This window comes from Mustelus asterias, chromosome 1 (genome assembly GCF_964213995.1).
Source record: "Mustelus asterias chromosome 1, sMusAst1.hap1.1, whole genome shotgun sequence".
Taxonomy (NCBI): Eukaryota; Metazoa; Chordata; class Chondrichthyes; order Carcharhiniformes; family Triakidae; genus Mustelus; species Mustelus asterias.
In genome coordinates, this window is record NC_135801.1 from 159029228 (window position 1) to 159049462 (window position 20235).

The 20235-nt window shown below is 44.9% G+C and overlaps 1 protein-coding gene across 2 annotated transcripts in view; it reads right to left on the bottom strand.

Moving 5' to 3' along the window:
* ca9 (carbonic anhydrase IX) overlaps positions 1-20235 on the bottom strand; it is a 100171-nt gene continuing 79936 nt past the window's right edge. The window contains exons 10-12 of one of the 2 annotated variants that reach the window (XM_078225987.1): positions 10934-10957; positions 7693-7783; positions 1-452 (exon numbers count right to left, since the gene is read on the bottom strand). In XM_078225987.1, coding sequence (XP_078082113.1) covers positions 392-452; positions 7693-7783; positions 10934-10957 — 176 coding nt within the window. In that variant the 3' untranslated portion in view covers positions 1-391. The remainder of the gene's footprint in view (positions 453-7692; positions 7784-10933; positions 10958-20235) is intronic. The other variant, XM_078226045.1, reaches the window with a different exon arrangement.

A 20235-nucleotide genomic window follows, 5' to 3' on the forward strand; every position in this document is an offset into this window, starting at 1 on the left:
ACATAACCTGATATTTAATGTAGAAAAAAACCCATAAATAATTCATTTAAAGTTAACTGTGTTGTACAACTGATCAAAATTGTTTACCATCCATTTGGCATCTGAAAGATCATTCACCTCAGTGGAACGATTTTACTTTCCAGCACTGCTCCACTCTTTAGTGGCATTTTTTATTTTTTAACATTGCGCTCTGATCACACGTTACAATGAAGTATTTATTAATGCTTTTTACTAATACTGCACAGAATTATTGTTATTGAGAAGCAGTTTCAAACTGCACAGAGTCTCGTGAATTTCAGATAATAAACAGGCAATTTGTTCTCGAGGAATCAATAACTTCTGCTCTAATACCCATATTCATTTCCAACTGGTAAACTTCTTCGCTGCCGACTCATGCCTCCATTGTAGCAGCCGGTTTATAAATTACCTTCTGTCCTCTTTCAGTGCTTGATCTAGAAGAGGGAAGAAGAACAGAGTTCATAACAGGAAGAGAAAAATTGAGGGGGGCTTTTACAAAGGTTCGCCAAATTGAAAATCTGGCTTATACTCAAATTTTGAGTGCAAACTTTTAATTTCATTGCTCTTTCATAAGCAATGCTTCCAACAGATGAAGTGATGGTGACGATATCATTGGACTAGGGGCGGCAAGGGGAATAATCTAACTTCCTAACTCACAGTCCACAATCAGTAAGGATAGGCAACAACACCTCCTCCACGATCACCCTCAACACTGGTGTCCCACAAGGCTGTGTTCTTAGCCCCCTACTATACTCCTTATATACCTATGACTGTGTGGCCAAATTCCCCTCCAATTCGATTTTCAAGTTTGCTGACGACACCACCGTAGTAGGTCGGATCTCAAACAATGGCGAGATAGAGTACAGGAATGAGATAGTGAATCTGGTGAACTGGTGCAGCAACAATAATCTCTCCCTCAATGTCAACAAAATGAAGGAGATTGTCATCGATAAGTGTGTGGTGATCCATTTTGGCAGATCCAATGGGATGAAGCAGCAGTATAATATGAAGGGTACCATTCTTAGCAGTGTAGAGGATCAGAAGGACCTTGGGGTCCGGGTCCATAGGACTCTTAAATCGGCCTCGCAGGTGGAGGATGCGGTCAAGAAGGCGTACGGCGTACTGGCCTTCATTAATCGAGGGATTGAGTTTAGGAGTCGGGAGATAATGCTGCAGCTTTATAGGACCCTGGTTAGACCCCACTTGGAGTACTGCGCGCAGTTCTGGTCACCTCATTACAGGAAAGATGTTGAAGCCATTGAAAGGGTGCAGAGGAGATTTACAAGGATGTTGCCTGGATTGGGGGGCATGCCTTATGAGGATAGGTTGAGGGAGCTTGGTCTCTTCTCCCTGGAGAGACGAAGGATGAGAGGTGACCTGATAGAGGTTTACAAGATGTTGAGAGGTCTGGATAGGGTAGACTCTCAGAGGCTATTTCCAAGGGCTGAAATGGTTGCTACGAGAGGACACAGGTTTAAGGTGCTGGGGGGTAGGTACAGAGGAGATGTCAGGGGTAAGTTTTTCACTCAGAGGGTGGTGGGTGAGTGGAATCGGCTGACGTCGGTGGTGGTGGAGGCAAACTCGTTGGGGTCTTTTAAGAGACTTCTGGATGAGTACATGGGATTTAATGGGATTGAGGGCTATAGATAGGCCTAGAGGTGGGGATGTGATCGGCGCAACTTGTGGGCCGAAGGGCCTGTTTGTGCTGTGGCTTTCTATGTTCTATGTTCTATGTTCAGGAAGCATAAAGGAGAACATTCCCCTGTCTACATCAATGGGGACAAAGTAGAAAGGGTCAAGAGCTTCATGTTTTTAGGTGTCCAGATCACCAACAACCTGTCCTTGTCCCCCCATGTTGACACTATAGTTAAGAAAGCCCACCAAAGCCTCTACTTTCTCAGAAGACTAAGGAAATTTGGCACGTCAGCTACGACTCTCACAAACTTTTACAGATGCACCATAGAAAGCATTCTTTCTGGTTGTATCACAGCTTGGTATGGCTTCTGCTCTGCCCAAGACCGCAAGGAACTACAAAAGGTCGTGAATGTAGCCCAATCCATCACGCAAACCAGCTTCCCATCCATTGACTCTGTCTACACTTCCTGCTGCCTCGGCAAAGCAGCCAGCATAATTAAGGACTCCACGCAGCCCCGACATTCTCTCTTCCACCTTCTTCCTTCGGGAAAAAGATACAAAAGTCTGAGGTCACGTACCAACCGACTCAAGAACAGCTTCTTCCCTGCTGCCATCAGACTTTTGAATGGACCTACTTTGCATTAAGTTGATCTTTCTCTACACCCTAGCTATAACTGTAACACTACATTCTGCACTCTTTCGTTTCCTTCTTTATGAACGGTATGTTTTGTCTGTATAGCGTGCAAGAAACAATACTTTTCACTGTATGTTAATACATGTGACAATAATAAATTAAATTTAAAAAAAATTGGCGGCACAGTGGTTAGCACTGCTGCGTCACAGCGGCAGGGACCTGGGTTCGATTCCTGGCTTGGGTCATTGTCTGTGTGGAGTTTGCATATTCTTCTTTATTTGCATAAAGCTCGGCACAACATCGTGGGCCGAAGGGCCTGTTCTGTGCTGTACTGTTCTATGTTCTCCCCGTGTCTGCGTGGGTTTCCTCCAGGTGCTCCGGTTTCCTCCCACAATCCAAAGATGTGCAGGTTAGGTGCATTGGTCATGCTAAATTCTCCCTCAGTGTACCCGAATAGGTGCCGGACTGTGGCAACTGGGGGATTTTCACAGTAACTTCATTACAGGTGTGAACGTAAGACTACTTGTGACTAATAAATAAAGGGGATAATAAGGGGATCTTATAGATACGTTGGCTGAGTGCTGGGTAGGACTACAGCTCGCTTCAAATCAGCAACAGGCCGCAAAACATTCCTGCAGATTTTACCTATCCAGCTGGGAGGTGCTGTATGCCTGTATCTGGCAGAGCAGAGCAGAGATACAACATGCCAACATCGCCTTAAGGCCCCACTAATTTTCAGCAATACAGTAACTGGCTTTTGGATTGCCCTTCCTCTGAGAGGAAAGTGTGTGGTCACCAGACTGCATCCCCCCCTAGTGCCAGCATTCAGCATTGCACACTAAACTCAGCTGGCTGCACTGGGCAGTGCATAAAGAGACCAAATCCGAGTCCTGAACCCAAACTTGCTGGAAGCAAGACCAATGGTGCAATCCTTTGGGAGTCGGTCTCCCAATTGGCCACCTCCACACTCACTGTCCTATGAAGGATGGTGGACAGGCTCCTGATGCTCCAGGTCCAATTTGAAGCCTCAGCAGTTTAAAAAAATTTATTATTTCACGGGATGTGGGCATCGCTAGCTAAGCCAGCATTTTGTATGATGTTGGTGAGCCGCCTTCTTGAACCATCACAGTCCACATGGTGCGGGTAAACCCACAGTGCTGTGAGGGACAGAGTTGATTTGATTTTGGGGTCCATATCCACAGATCTCTAAAGGTTGCCACTCAAGTGGATAGAGCTGTGAAGAAGGCATATAGTGTGTTAGCTTTTATTAACAGGGGGTTGGAGTTTAAGAGCCGTGGGGTTATGCTGCAACTGTACAGGACCTTGGTGAGACCGCATTTGGAATATTGCGTGCAGTTCTGGTCACCTCACTATAGGAAGGATGTGGAAGCGCTGGAAAGAGTGCAGAGGAGATTTACCAGGATGCTGCCTGGTTTGGAGTGTCGGTCTTATGAGGAAAGGTTGAGGGAGCTGGGGCTGTTCTCTCTGGAGCGGAGGAGATTGAGGGGAGACTTAATAGAGGTTTATAAAATGATGAAGGGGATAGATCGAGTGAACGTTCAAAGACTATTTCCTCGGGTGGATGGAGCTATTACGAGGGGGCATAACTATAGGGTTCATGGTGGGAGATATAGGAAGGATATCAGAGGTAGGTTCTTCACGCAGAGAGTGGTTGGGGTGTGGAATGGACTGCCTGCAGTGATAGTGGAGTCAGACACTTTAGGAACATTTAAGCGGTTATTGGATAGGCACATGGAGCACACCAGGATGGTAGGGAGTGGGATAGCTTGATCTTGGTTTCAGATGAAGGTCGGCACAACATCGTGGGCCGAAGGGCCTGTTCTGTGCTGTACTGTTCTATGTTCTATTATTGTCACATATAGCGGTATACAGTGAAAAGTATTGTTTCTTGTGCGCTATATAGACAAAGCACACTATTCATAGAGAAGGAAAGGAGAGGGTGCACAATGTAGTGTTACAGTCATGGCTGGGGTGTAGAGAAAGATCAACTTAATGGAGATTAAATTAAAGCATTGCTACAGAGCTTAAAATAATTAGAATAGAGCTTTAATAGCATAGAACACGAGTAAAAGATAGAATTATAGAGAATGCTGGGCACAGCTCGCAAGAAGTCCCCATGCTCCAGCGCCATCTTGAATCTTGAAAACAGAAAATGCTTGAGATATGAAGGAAAGGAGAGTGTGTAGAATATAGTGTTGAAAAATGTTAGATTACAGTTGTAAGAGCATAGAACAATTGTAAAAAAATAGAATTAGAGGGTATGCTGGGGCACAGCTCGCAAGAAGTCCCCATGCTCCAGCGCCATCTTGGATTCCAGGAGTAGTGGTTGTTACTGAGACAAGCCATGGAACCTGAAGGTACATCCATTTGAGGCATCATCATTGCTGTGGATGGAGAGGGCCAAAGCTAGTAGGCTCCTCAGAGGGGAGGGGATGTAGGCATTGGCAGCAAGGGCACGGGGGGGGGATAGCTGTCAGTAGCCACCCTCTGCCCCATGCCCTTTTCCTCAATCATGAACAGATTTGTGTCCCTAGATCATGCACCCCCTCCAGCTGACATGCAACATGCACAGTCTTACCAGGCATGTAGACTGCTTGTTCACATTAGGTGATAACACAAGTACCAGGGGATTTAAGATTTGAGGCAAGAGATACAACGAGTGAGGAACAGTCATTTTACACAGCGTGTGGTATAATAACCCGGAGCTTCAGCCTGGGATATCCAGGAGAAAATGTGCGTGAATAGACTTGGGATAAGAACAGAGTCAGCTCTGATGCTCCTCGTTGTTTGATGACCTGGCTCACAAAATTATTTGACTATTCATTCATGGGATGCAGGTGTCGCTGTCTAGGCCAGCATCTATTGCCTGTCCTTAATTACCCTTGGGAAGGTGCCTTCAACCGCTGCAGTCCCTGTGGTGTAGGTACACCTACAGTGCTGGTAGGGAGGGAGTTCCAGAATTTTGAGCCAGCAACATTGAAGGAATGATGATAGAATTCCGAGTCAGTGAGTGACTCGAAGAGGAATTTCCATGTGGCAGCGCCCACATGATTCCGCTGTTCTTGTCCTTCTAGGTTGCGGTGGTGGTGGGTTTGGAAGGGGCTGTGGAAGAAGGTGTGGTGAGTTCCTGCAGTGCATCTGGAGAATGGTACACACTGCTGCTCCTGTGGAGGAGGGGTTGCATGTTTGTGAATGGGATGCCAATCAAGCGGGCTGCGTTGTCCTGGGTGGTGTCAAGTTTCCCGAGTGTTGTTGGAGCTGCCTTTTTCCAGGCAAGTGGAAAGTATCCCATCACATGCCTGACTTGTGCCTTTTAAATGGTGTGAAAGAACTAGCAGCTCCTTCTAGGAGGTTGATCTCTACTTCAGAGACTTTGGGGAGAATGGGTAGCCACAGCGGGATGTTTAGTTCACTTAATTTAATTATATTTCTCTATTGTGATGGAAAGATAGAATTCTATGGATGGACGACTATACCAGCATAATAGGTGGAATTTTCCTGCAGGCTTTGGGACTAAATGAGGGTTTTAGAAATGTTGAAACCTCTTCAGCAAATTTGCTGGCACTTCATGGGGTGCAGATGCTCAAACCTTAAGGACCTCAGCTTTTGCCATTGTTTACTTGACAGCAGTGTACTGTGCACCAGTCTGGTACAACTCTTCTCTTACCAGTCCTGTAGAAACCCAGCTCAACACAACAATTTGTATCATCTTGGATACCCTCTGATCAACTCAACTCCCCTTGTTCCCAGCCTGCTACAGCCTGCTACCTCACATAGAAGTAGGGAGGATGCAACAAGAAAGCTCCTGGAGAAAGTTGACATCAACCCAAGCCTGCCGCTACGCAAGGAACCTTAACAATCCAGTTGCTGCTCTCCTCCCATCTTAGCGTGTATGGCCAAGACCACAGTGCCAATGAATAAGAACAGGAATGGAACCAACACGCCACCATCAAATTCCACTTCCTCATCACAGATCTCACAGCCCACCACCCAACTGCCACACTAACATTGGACAATCCTCAACCACTTCCGCACTGGCCAAGGCCTTTGTGCAGCAAATTGGCACAAGTGGGGCCTTGCAGGGAGCCCGGATTGCAGCTGTGGTGCAGCCCAATCAGTAACTTACATCATTGAAAACTGTCCACTGACTAACTTCAGCAGCCGTCTCAGAGAGCTCCATTTAGCCACTGCAGAAGCTATTACCTGGCTTGGTAATTACTGTAAGAAGTCTCACAACACCAGGTTAAAGTCCAACAGGTTTATTTGGTAGCAAGTGGATTTTGCTACCAAATAAACCTGTTGGACTTTAACCTGGTGTTGTGAGACTTCTTACTGTGTTTACCCCAGTCCAACGCTGGCATCTCCACATCATTGGCAATTACCGCACATTGAAAAAGAAGAGGCATGTTTGTGGAGACTGCCTCCTAATTACCCGCCTCCGAATTGGCTATCCAATCACAAATGGTGAGTGTGTCTCTGATGCTTTTGGTCTAAACAGAGGGCCAGCAGATGTAGCTTCAGCAGCCGCACTCACAGACAAAGGCAGTGGGAAAATCCTCCGCTTGAATTGTTGGAGCAGTGGAAGTGTTCTTTGATGCTCATAACCTGTTCTTAGGTGGATGGAGCCTTTGGCTCCCCCTGGATTTCCACACAATGCAGCCTCCCTCAAGCTGGTGTTGTTGGGGGGAGGGTGGCCTGCTCCCATGCCAACAAGCACAGAAAATCATTCCGAACTCGGGCCTTAATTACATCAATTGATGTCACTGCTGCACTATTTTCCTGGGATTGGGAAAATTCATCCCAAAGGTTCCAAAAAGAGGCTGAAATTCAAGACAGATTTAGAAAATTGTATGCAAGTCTAAGATTGTTCCCCTGGAATCCACTGCCTGGGGAGATAGTGGAAGCAGATACGATAGTGACTTTTAAGCCGCGTCCTGACAAATACATGAATAGGATGGGAATGGAGGGATATGGTCCCCGGAAGGGTAGGGGGCTTTAGTTCAGTTGGGCAGCATGGTCGGTGCAGGCTTGGAGGGCCGAAGGGCCTGTTCCTGTGCTGTAATTTTCTTTGTTCTTTGAAACAGGATCAAGAAAATTACCCCGGTTCCGGTGTGAATTTATTTCGTGTAATAAACTTGACCTGAAGCTTAGCCTGAATTGCATTGTCTGACAATGCAGTATTTTCTTATCCATCATAAACACGAGTCTGGGATGAGTCAGGGTTTTCTTTCTCTGCTGCTTCAAATAGATATACATTTTTCAAAAATGTTACATAATTGTACCACTCTGCGCAATCCGAGTTGATACATTGTTTAATAAAAATGTTACGTTGCTGTTACAGATCTCTACTTATTTCTGATGTAAAGTGTTCTCATCATTCTTACCTTTGTCTTTTCCTTTGCCTTATCGCATAAATTACAAAGGCCAAAACAGTACAACCAAACAAGATCCCAAATATAACAGCCAGCGTATCACCTACAGGTACATAATGAATGTATTGGTTAGAACACTCATCTAAAAAAGGTGAAAGGTCCTCAGTTTCCTTGGGGCCAGTGGAGTTCTTGTGGAGGAAGCTGCCTTTTCAATCTCCTGACCTTGATCAAGCTTAAGTTTAAAGTTTATTTATTAGTGTCACAAGTAAGGCTTACATTAACGCTGCAATGAAGTTACTGTGAAAATCCCCTAGTCGCCACACTCCGGCGCCTGTTCGGGTGCATTGAGAGAGAATTTAGCATGGTCAATGCATCCAACCAGCATGTCTTTCTGAATGTGGGAGGAAACTGGAGCACCCAGAGGAAACCCACGCAGACATGGGGAGAATGCGCAGACTCCACACAGACAGTGACCCAAGCCGGGAATCGAACCTGAGTTCCTGGCGCTGTGCCGGCCGCATTCTGCATGATTCCCATTCACATTCTGCTTCTGAGTAAAATATGGCTCAACAATGCAATGTGGAACAGGGAACATGGTGGCCAATAACATCCAGTCCCTGAAAGTTAAATTACAAGAAGAGATTGCACAACTAGTGTTATATTCCCCTGGAATTTGGAAGGTTAAGTGACCATTTGAATAAAGCTTTCAAGATATTAAAAGGGCAAACAAACAGGGTTGAAACACTACTTCTGCAGGTTGGAGAGTCTAGGACTAGGGGCCATAGTCTAAAAAATAAAGCCAGACCTTTCAGGAGGGAAATTAGGAAACACTTCCTACACACAAAGGGTTGTAGAAGTCTCTTTTGAAAAACAACAATTGATCTTGGGTCAATTACTTATTTTAACTCTGAGATTGATAGATATTTCTTAATCAATTGTATTAAGGGATATGGGGGAAAGGCCCACATGAAGTTAGGTTCTCAGCCATGACCTCACTGAATAGCTGAGCAGGTTCAAGGTGCTTAGTAAGTAACCTGCTCCTGTGCTCCTACCTTTCTTTCCCTCAAACACAGTCCCTATCCCATACTCCCATCCCAAGCCCCATGTAAATTTCTTTACCAAGATATCCTCCTTTTTCTCTTCCATTAGTTCTGCCTCGAGCAGCAGCTTTCTCCAAGTCTCATTCTGCTGGCACTAAAAGAATTGTTTAACACCAGTTTTCAATAAAGGTTGCAGCTGCTTGGGGTAGTTGATGTGCCACACCACTCTCTATCGGTTTAGGATGGTATCAGGGATATGGATGTTTATGAAGATCTTGTCTGATTGAAGAAGGCAGCTCATAAGCCTGAAGTATCAGGCACCTTAAAATGGGAACAGGGCAGGAACCAAGTGAATAGTTCAACCACTTCAATCTGCCAAAAGGTTGTGGACCTGAAAGGTTAACTGTTTCTCTCTCCCAATGCGGTCATCCCTGGGAAATAATTCCAGCATTTTCCACTTTTAGTTTGCTTTCTGCAGTACCTTGCTTTTCTATCAAATTTAATATCTTTGTCCTTATTGGGTACTCTTCTCTCTGCCTCTACAATTCTCTTGCCCTTTCCAAACCTTCTCAATCCATCCTGTCCCACACCCTTTGGCTCTGGTCTTTCATTGGTGGCCATTTGGTAACAGAGCCTTCAGTAGACTCAGGTCCACTTGCTGGGACACTCTCTCTCTAAACCCCACCACCTTTCCTTTTCCACTTCTCTCTTTTCCTTTATGAAGTTCCATAAAGCCCATCTTTTAAAATCAGGTTAATCACCCTCATTTCTACCTCCGGGACTTGATGTCCCTATTTCCATTTTTGAATTGCTTTGGATGGTTTATGTTAAATGCACTATATAAATGTCAGCATTTGTTATTGGAAGAAACTTAGAGATGGCCATTACATTTCCCTGTGGTCATTTGAACAAACAATTCCTTCTTAATACACACAAAATGCTGGAAAATCTCAGCAGGCCTGACAGCATCTGTGGAGAGAGAATAGAGCCAACGTTTCAAGTCAGGACGACACTTCATCAGACCCTATGTCAACCTGACTCGAAACGTTGGCTCTATTCTCCCTCAGTAAGAAGTTTAACAACACCAGGTTAAAGTCCAACAGGTTTATTTGGTAGCAAAAGCCACACAAGCTTCCGGAGCCTTAAGCCCCTTCTTCAGGTGAATGGGAATTCTGTTCACAAACAAGGCATATAAAGACACAAACTCAATTTACATGAATAAATGGTTGGAATGCGAATACTTCCAGCTAGTCAAGTCTTTAAGATACAAACAATGTGAGTGGAGAGAGCATCAAGACAGGCTAAAGAGATGTGTATCATCTCCAGACAGGACAGTCAGTGAGACTCTGCAGGTCCAGGCAAGCTGTGGGGATTACAGATGGATATTGGGTTCATGTCACACTATCTGTAATCCCCACAGCTTGCCTGGACCTGCAGAGTCTCACTGACTGTCCTGTCTGGAGACGATACACATCTCTTTAGCCTGTCTTGATGCTCTCTCCACTCACATTGTTTGTATCTTAAAGACATGATTAGCTGGAAGTATTCGCATTCCAACCATTATTCATGTAAATTGAGTCTGTGTCTTTATATGCCCGGTTTGTGAACAGAATTCCCACTCACCTGAAGAAGGGGCTTAAGGCTCCGAAAGCTTGTGTGGCTTTAGCTACCAAATAAACCTGTTGGACTTTAACCTGGCGTTGTTAAACTTCTTATTGTGTTTACCCCAGTCCAACGCCGGCATCTCCACATCTACTCTCTCTCCACAGACGCTGTCAGACCTGCTGAGATTTTCCAGCATTTTCTGTTTTTGTGTGTATTAAGGAGGATAACTCAAATAACCAGATGGAAATGTAATGACCATTCTAAATTTCCTGTGTTTTTTTTTCCACATTCCAGCATCCGCCGTGTTTTGCTTTTATCTCGTCCCTCTTATTGTGCAGCCCAGTTTAAGGTTTCATCCTTTTCATCAAGTGTTGGCGCAGTCTTTCAGGTTGATGATGAAGATACTGTATAAAATTTGGATCATTTAACTATTAGCTCATTGAATAAACATTATCTGTCCTAACAAGAATTAATGAGACATCTGTTAATATTAGCTTTTAGTCAAATCAGAACTTGCAACATGGAGTAGAATCACAAGGACCGAAGGATTGTTTGCTAGCAATAAAAAAAGTCTTGGGAAGAAAAGCAGAACATTTAAAAATACTCACCCAAAGTGAAATGGCCACTATCGACTGAATTGAAAAAGGAAGAAAGAAACAGAAGTTACACATTGCCGAATTACACATGATAATATGCCACTTAATACTAAAAAGCACTGCCAAGACATAATTTATCAAGCTTTTATCTTGGAAAATAAAATACCCTTTTAACGCACCAATTTTGGAAGAAGTAAAGTCCCAATCTTGCCAGCTAATGACAGTTATAAATAACTACTGTGCTTGGGAACTGAGAGTACATTGTGGACTGAGTAAATGATGGCATCAAATAACAAGCTTAAAGTTCCACCCCTGTTGGAAATCAGAAAAATAAACAGTGTTTTCAGGCCAAGCTTTGGCCTGCTCCTATCTTCTATGTTTCAGACCCACAGTTTTGGTTCAGTAACTTGATACCCTTAAAGGTAAATTTTCCAGTTGGTCTACCAAGTTGTCAGATATTAATAGCAATGTTTTGAGAATTTTATGTTTAATTATTTGTGATGTGGGCTATTTATATAAATAAGTATACACATATTATGACTGACTCTCACTGGGTAAATGTATGACAGTGTGGGACTGAGCTATACAGATAAATAAGACCCCAAATTTTCTCACTGGCCTCTGTTGACCTAGTTCTTCACAGCTATGTTTGTTGTGGGGCTTCTAGAAGTGTGAAAGTACAGTACACACACACAAAAAAAACGTCCTCAAGCTTTCCCATTCTCGGTTATCGTCCAGGAATCCCTGACTCAACTTTGACACTTGGCTCCATCTCAGATTGTTTGGTTGGGATTTACAAACACAATCAAGTGTACAGTTCTAGCCACCCTATAACTAGAAAGAGTGCAGAAAAGATTTACTAGGATGCTACCGGGACTTGATGGTTTGAGTTATAAGGAGGGGCTGGATAGACTGGGACTTTATTCCCCTGGAGCGTAGAAGGCTGAGGGGTGATCTTATAGAAGTCGATAAAATAATGAGGGGCACAGATCAGCTAGATAGTCAACATCATTTCCCAAAGGTAGGGGAGTCTAAAATTAGAGGGCATAGGTTTAAGGTGCGAGGGGAGAGATACAAAAGGGTCCAGAGGGGCAATTTTTTCGCTCAGGGTGGTGAGTGTCTGAAACAAGCTGCCAGAGGTAGTAGTAGAGGCAGGTACAATTTTGTCTTTTAAAAAGCATTTCGACAGTTACATGGATAAGATGGGTATAGAGGGATATGGGCCAAACATGGGCAATCGGGACTAGCTTAGTGGTTAAAAAAAAGGCAGCATGAACAAGTTGGGCCGAAGGCCCTGTTTCCATGCTGTAAACCTCTAACTCTATGAATATGAATGAACCTGATCAGTGTAATATGTGGAGAGGTGTTGTGTTGGATCTCTGCTCACTTTATGTCACTTTATGGGAATTATGCTTAGAACCCAAGGACGTAGGTGAGGTCCTAAATGAATACTTTGCATCAGTGTTCACAAAGGAGAGGGACACGTTGATTGGTAGTGTCTCAGAGGGATGTGTAGATCCGTTAGAACAAATCGCAATTACAAGGGAGGAAGTGTTAGGTGTTTTAGGAAGCATTAAAGCAGACAAATCCCCAGGGCCAGATGGCATCTGTCCTAGATTACTGAGAGAGACAAGAGATGAAATTGCTGGGCCTCTAACTGAAATCTTTGTTTCTTCATTGGACACAGGTGAGGTCCCCGAGGATTGGAGGATAGCAAATGTGGTCCCGTTATTTAAGAAGGGTAGGAAGGATAACCCGGGTAATTATAGGCCAGTGAGCTTGACGTCCGTGGTAGGGAAATTGTTGGAGAAGATTCTTAGAGATAGGACCTATACACATTTAGAACTGGATAGTCTCATTAGTGATAGACAACTTGGTTTTGTACGAGGGAGGTCATGCCTCACAAATTTGGTTGAGTTTTTTGAGGAGGTGACGAAAATGATTGACGAGGGAAGGGCCGTGGATGTCGTCTACATGAATTTTAGTAAAGCATTTGACAAGGTCCCTCATGGCAGGCTGGTGCAAAAGGTTAAATCTCATGGGATCAAAGGTGAACTAGCTAGATGGGTACAGAACTGGCTTGGCCATAGAAGACAGAGAGTAGCAGTGGAGGGGTCTTTTTCTGATTGGAGGTCTGTGACTAGTGGTGTTCCGCAGGGCTCTGTACTGGGACCTCTGCTGTTTGTGATATATATAAATGATTTGGAAGAAGATGTAGCTGGTCTGATTAGTAAGTTTGCGGACGACACAAAGATTGCTGGAGTTGCGGATAGTGATGAACATTGTCAGAGAATACAGCAGGATATAGATAGCCTGGAAAATTGTCGGAGAAGTGGCAGATGGAATTTAATCCAAATAAATGCGAAGTAATGCATTTTGGTAGATCTAATGCAGGGGGGAGCTATACAATAAATGGCAGAACCATCAGGAGTATAGACACACAGAAGGATCTGGGTGTGCAAGTCCACAGAACCTTAAAGGTGGCAGCACAGGTGGAAAAGGTGGTGAAGAAGGCATATGGCATGCTTGCCTTTATTGGACGGGACATAGAGTATAAAAGTTGGCAAATGATGTTGCAGTTATATAGAACGTTGGTTAGGCCACATTTGGAATACTGCGTCCAGTTCTGGTCGCCACACTACCAGAAGGACGTGAAGGCTTTGGAGAGAGTGCAGAAAAGGTTTACCAGGATGTTGCCTTGTATGGAGGGTATTAGCTATGAGGTGAGATCGAGTAAACTCGGGTTGTTCTCCCTGGAAAGACGGAGGTTGAGGAGCGATCTAATAGAAGTTTATAAAATTATGAAGGGCATAGATAGGGTGAACAGTTGGAAGCTTTTTCCCAGGTCAGAAATGACAAACACAAGGGGTCACAAGTTCAAGGTAAGGGGGGCAAGGTTCAATACAGATATGAGGGGGACGTATTTTACACAGAGGGTGGTGGGGGCCTGGAATGCACTGCCAAGCAAGGTGGTTGAGGCAGACACGCTAGGATAATTTAAGACTTATCTAGATAGCCACATGAACAGACTGGGAATAGAGGGATACAAACGGATGGTCTAGTTAGGAACACATGATCGGTGTAGGCTTGGAGGGCCGAAGGGCCTGTGCCTGTGCTGTATTGTTCTTTGTTTCTTTGTTTCACTCAATTTGCCACTGGTGGCCAACCCTTTTATACAAAATAAAGGTGGGTTCAGGCATTTGATTTAACTATGAATTTGAATGTGGGGTATCCTGTAATTTAGTTATGCAGAACATCCATGCACAACCATGTGCATTCAATATGGATATTAGGTAGCAGGGCCATTTAAGACCTTAGGTCGTTCCTGTCAGTTTGAGAGTCATCACAGGCCCAGGTAAGGATCGAATGCTCAGAGTTATTGAGTCATTTCCAATAATGGAAGAGCTAGAACCTCAAGGGACAATGGCTTCTCACAGGCGGAGGATCCATTGGGAAGAGGACTTGTTTTTCCTTTAAGCATGACTGAGGAAGACAACCCCTAGTCAGGATGTACATTAAAATTGAAAATGGGAGGCTTGTCTGGGCAGAAAAGCACAAAACTGCATGGCATGGAGAACTGTGCAAAGGATCCACTCTTTGGTAGATCACCAGCACTAATCCAGGCTTGTTAGATAATGGTACTTATGTCATAAACACAACCAGGTTTGCATTTCTTCCTTTCCATAACCATTATTTTTCATTTTTTGTCTTTTTTATTTGTTAATTTTACAATGTTTTTGGATATAGGTCAGCCCTTTCAAGCGTTTATGGTTTTTGAACCTTCAAAAGGCCTGGATGATTGACACTTATTACCTTGTAGTCCAGACCTATTCTCTCATAGGAGGAAATGATCAATGGATTCCTTTTTTTAAAAAAAGAGCTTTGTTGTTGAACATTCCACTTTACATTGTGATGTTCATTGGTTGTAGACTGTGGGTCAATGGTCATGGAAGTGCCAGCAATTGGCACTGGGGCATGAGGGGACAGTGCGTGGGTTGAAGGGTACAACCTGGCAGAGTTTGTATTAGGGGACATGCAGGGTAGTGTAATGGTGCAGTTGGCTTGGGGGCATGAAGTAGACCTTTTGAACTTACCTTTTAAGAGGTCCCCTAATGCAAATTATGGTTCATGACTCCTCCAAGGGGATATGAGCCCTCTGGAGCACTAATTCAAGAGCTACTTCATAACTCCATGAAGAGTGGGGAGGAGTAGAAGATACCCATTTCTGCAATGGAGTCAGCCAGATTGGGAGTGCTGGACATAAGCTTCTGATAAGAAACAGCCTACATCCTTTCAAGGCACTCCCAAAAATTGCACAGCCTGGGAATAGGGTCTGCTATCCCAGAATCGGAACACCCACCCCATCCCACTGCTCCTGTTTAATACCCAGGGTCTGATAATCTAAATCCCAGGGTACTAAAGAAAGTGGCCATGGAAATAGTGGAGACATTATATATTGGTTATCATCTTCCAAAATTCTGTTGATTCTGGAACAGTCCCGGCAGATTGGAGGGTGGCAAATGTAACCCTGCTATTTAAAAAATAAAGGGAGAAAACGGAATTACAGACTGGTTAGCCTAACATCAATAGCAGGGAAAATGCTAGAATCCATTATAAAGGATGTGATAAGAACATAAGAACATAAGAAATAGGAGCAGGAGTAGGCCATCTCGCCCCTCGAGCCTGCCCCGCCATTCAATAAGATCATGGCTGATCTGACGTGGATCAGTACCACTTACCCGTCTGATCCCCATAACCCTTAATTCCCTTACCGATCAGGAATCCATCCATCCGCGCTTTAAACATATTCAGCGAGGTAGCCTCCACCACCTCAGTGGGCAGAGAATTCCAGAGATTCACCACCCTCTGGGAGAAGAAGTTCCTCCTCAACTCTGTCTTAAACCGACCCCCCTTTATTTTGAGGCTGTGTCCTCTAGTTTTAACTTCCTTACTAAGTGGAAAGAATCTCTCCGCCTCCACCCTATCCAGCCCCCGCATTATCTTATAAGTCTCCATAAGATCCCCCCTCATCCTTCTAAACTCCAACGAGTACAAACCCAATCTCCTCAGCCTCTCCTCATAATCCAAACCCCTCATCTCCGGTATCAACCTGGTGAACCTTCTCTGCACTCCCTCCAATGCCAATATATCCTTCCTCATATAAGGGGACCAATACTGCACACAGTATTCCAGCTGCGGCCTCACCAATGCCCTGTACAGGTGCATCAAGACATCCCTGCTTTTATATTCTATCCCCTACGCAATATAGGCCAACATCCCATTTGCCTTCTTGATCACCTGTTGTACCTGCAGACTGGGCTTTTGCGTCTCATGCACAAGGACCCCCAGGTCCCTTTGCACGGTAGCATGTTTTAATTTGTTTCCATTGAGATAGTAATCCCATTTGTTATTATTTCCTCCAAAGTGTATAACCTCGCATTTATCAACGTTATACTCCATTTGCCATATCCTCGCCCACTCACTCAGCCTGTCCAAATCTCTCTGCAGATCTTCTCCGTCCTCCACACGATTCACTTTTCCACTTATCTTTGTGTCGTCTGCAAACTTTGTTACCCTACACTCCGTCCCCTCCTCCAGATCATCTATATAAATGGTAAATAGTTGCGGCCCGAGTACCGATCCCTGCGGCACGCCACTAGTTACCTTCCTCCAACCGGAAAAACACCCATTTATTCCGACTCTTTGCTTCCTGTCGGATAGCCAGTCCCCAATCCACTTTAACACACTACCCCCAACTCCGTGTGCCCTAATCTTCTTCAGTAGCCTTTTATGGGGCACCTTATCAAACGCCTTTTGGAAATCCAAAAACACCGCATCCACCGGTTCTCCTCCATCAACCGCCCTAGTCACATCTTCATAAAAATCCAACATGTTCGTCAAGCACGACTTTCCCCTCATGAATCCATGCTGCGTCTGATTGATCGAACCATTTCTATCCAGATGCCCTGCTATCTCCTCTTTAATAATGGATTCCAGCATTTTCCCTACTACAGACGTTAAGCTGACCGACCTATAGTTACCCGCCTTTTGTCTCCTTCCTTTTTTAAACAGCGGCGTAACATTAGCCGTTTTCCAATCAACCGGCACTACCCCAGAATGCAACGAGTTTTGATAAATAATCACTAACGCATCCACTATTACCTCTGACATTTCTTTCAATACCCTGGGATGCATTCCATCCGGACCCGGGGACTTATCCACCTTCAGTCCCATTAGTCTACCCAGCACTGCCTCTCTGGTAACATTAATTGTATTAAGTATTTCTCCTGCTGCCAACCCTCTATCGTTAATATTTGGCAAACTATTTGTGTCCTCCACCGTGAAGACCGACACAAAAAACTTATTTAAAGACTCAGCCATATCCTCATTTCCCACTATTAACTCCCCCCTCTCGTCCTCCAAGGGTCCAACATTCACTCTAGCCACTCTATTCCTTTTTATATATTTATAAAAACTTTTACTATCATTTTTTATATTAATTGCTAGCCTAGCTTCATAGTCTATCCTTCCTTTCTTTATCGCTTTCTTAGTCTCTCTTTGTTGTTTCTTAAATTTTTCCCAATCACTTGTTTCTCCACTATTTTTGGCCACTCTGTACGCAGCTGTTTTTATTTTAATACTCTCCTTTATTTCCTTCGTTATCCACGGCTGGTTCTCCCTTTTCTTACGATCCTTGTTTTTTGCTGGAATATATTTTTGCTGAGAACTGAAAAGGATCTCCTTAAAAATCCTCCACTGTTCCTCAGCTATCCTACCTGCCAGCCTGCTCTCCCAGTCTACCTTAGCCAATTCATCCCTCATCCTATCATATTTCCCTCTGTTCAAACAGAGGACACTGGTTTGGGACCAAACTTTCTCCTCTTCCATCTGAATCAGAAATTCGACCATATTGTGGTCACTAGACCCAAGAGGGTCCTTCACAATAAGATCCTTAATTCTACCTACCTCGTTACACAATACCAGATCCAAAATAGCTCGTTCCCTCGTCGGTTCCGTAACATGCTGTTCAAGGAAACTATCCCGACAGCATTCTAAGAACTCTTCCTCCATTCCACCCTTACCGACTTGAGTCTGCCAGTCAATGTGCATGTTGAAGTCCCCCATGATTATTGCCGTTCCGTTTTTACACGCATCCCTTATCTGCTTGTTTATAGCCCTCCCTACCTCAACATTATTATTTGGGGGCCTATATACCACACCTACTAGTGTCTTTCTCCCTCTACTATTCCTCATCTCTACCCATAATGATTCCACGTTTTGTTCCTCAGAGCCTATGTCATCCCTCAGTACTACCCTGATATTATCTCTTATTAATAGCGCGACCCCACCACCTTTTCCTTCCTGTCTATTCTTCCTAAACGCCTGATACCCCTGGATATTCATCTCCCAGTCCTGGTCACCTTTCAGCCACGTTTCTGTAATGGCCACTAGATCGTACCCACTTGTGCTGATTTGCACCATCAACTCATTTACCTTGTTCCGAATGCTTCGTGCATTCAGGCAAAGTGTCCTTATTCCAGCTTTTATCTGGACCCGCTTTGATGAGTCGCGAACACCCTCTCCCTCTACTCCCTTATCTAAATTACCGCCTTCATTCACTTGCACCCTCTCCTCTACCATTAATTTTGTAATTCCCCTTACCCCTGCATCCTCCACCCCATCAATTAGTTCCTTGATCCTAGTCAACTCTTCTAGCTCCCCTCCCCCCAACCTATCTAGTTTAAATTCTCCCCAGTAACCTTAGCCAACCTACCGGCCAGGATATTGGTCCCCGTGTGATTCAAGTTCCACCCGTTTTTTGTATACAGATCACCCCTGCCCCTAAAGAGGTCCCAATGGTCCAGGAACCTGAATCCCTGCCCCCTGCACCAGTCCCTCAGCCACAAATTCATCTTCCACCTCACTCCATTCCTGCCCTCACCTTCCCGTGGCGCAGGCAGTAATCCTGAGATTACTACCTTTGCTTTCCTCTTTCTCAGCTGTCTCCCTAATTCCCTGTACTCCCTTTTCATGACCCCTTCTCCCTTCCTACCCACATCAGCGGTACCAATATGTACCGCTACCTCAGGCTCCTCTCCCTCCCACCTCAGGATTTCCGGGACGCGACTAGCGACATCCTGGATCCCGGCCCCAGGGAGGCAGACCACCATGCGAGAATCCCGCCTACCTCCGCAGAAACGCCTGTCGGTCCCCTTCACCATCGAGTCCCCGATTAATAGCGCCTTCCTCCTCTTTTCCTTAGCCCTCTGAGTTACAGGGCTGGACTCCACTGCGGAGACACGGCCACTGCTGCTTCCCCAGGCGGGCTGTCCCCCCCAGCAGTACTCAAGCAGGAGTACTTGTTGTGCAGGGGCAAATCCACTGGGGTGCTCTCAACCACCCTAGCCTTACCCTTCCTGGCCATCACCCACTTGGCCTCCTCCCGTTGCCCTGGTGTGACCACCTGATGATAGCTCTTGTCTATCACCTCCTCATTCTCCCTCATCAGCCTAAGATCCTCGAGCTGCAGTTCCAGCTCCCTAACACGGTCCCTCAGGAACCGCAGCTCGACACACCCCTCACAGATGTGAATGTCCGGGAGGCCAGATGCCTCCAGGACCTCCCACATCCTACACTGGGAACAACACACTGGTTTCACACTCATAACAGGACACTTAGAAAAGATCAAAGGGATTTGACAAAGTCAACATGGATTTAAGAAAGGGAAATTGTGTTTGACAAACCTACTGGAGTCTTGAGGATGTAACTAGCAGAATAGATAAGGGAGAACCAATGGGTGTGGTGTACTTGGATTTTCAGAAAGAAGTCCCACTAAGAGGTTAGTGTGCAAAATCAAACCACGTGGGATTGGAGTAATATATTGGCATAGCTTAAGAATTGGTTAGCAGACAGGAAATAGGCAGTAGGAATTTATGAGTCTGTCTCAAAGTGGTGGGCAGTGCCTAGTGGGATCAGTGCTTGGGTCCCACCTATTCACAATATATGTCAATGATTTGAGTCATAGAGGTTTACAGGTTGGAAACAGGCCCTTCGGCCTAACTTGTCCATGCCGCCCTTTTTTGTTTAAGCCCCTAAACTAATCCCAATTGCCTGCATTTGGCCCATATCCCTCTATACCCATCTTACCCATGTAACTGTCTAAATGCGTTTTAAAAGACAAAATTGTACCCGCCTCTACTACTATCTCTGGCAGCTTGTTCCAGACACTCACCACCCTCTGTGTGAAAAAATTGCCCCTCTGGACCCTTTTGTATCTCTCCCCTCTCACCTTAAACCTTAAATTTGGGTGAGGG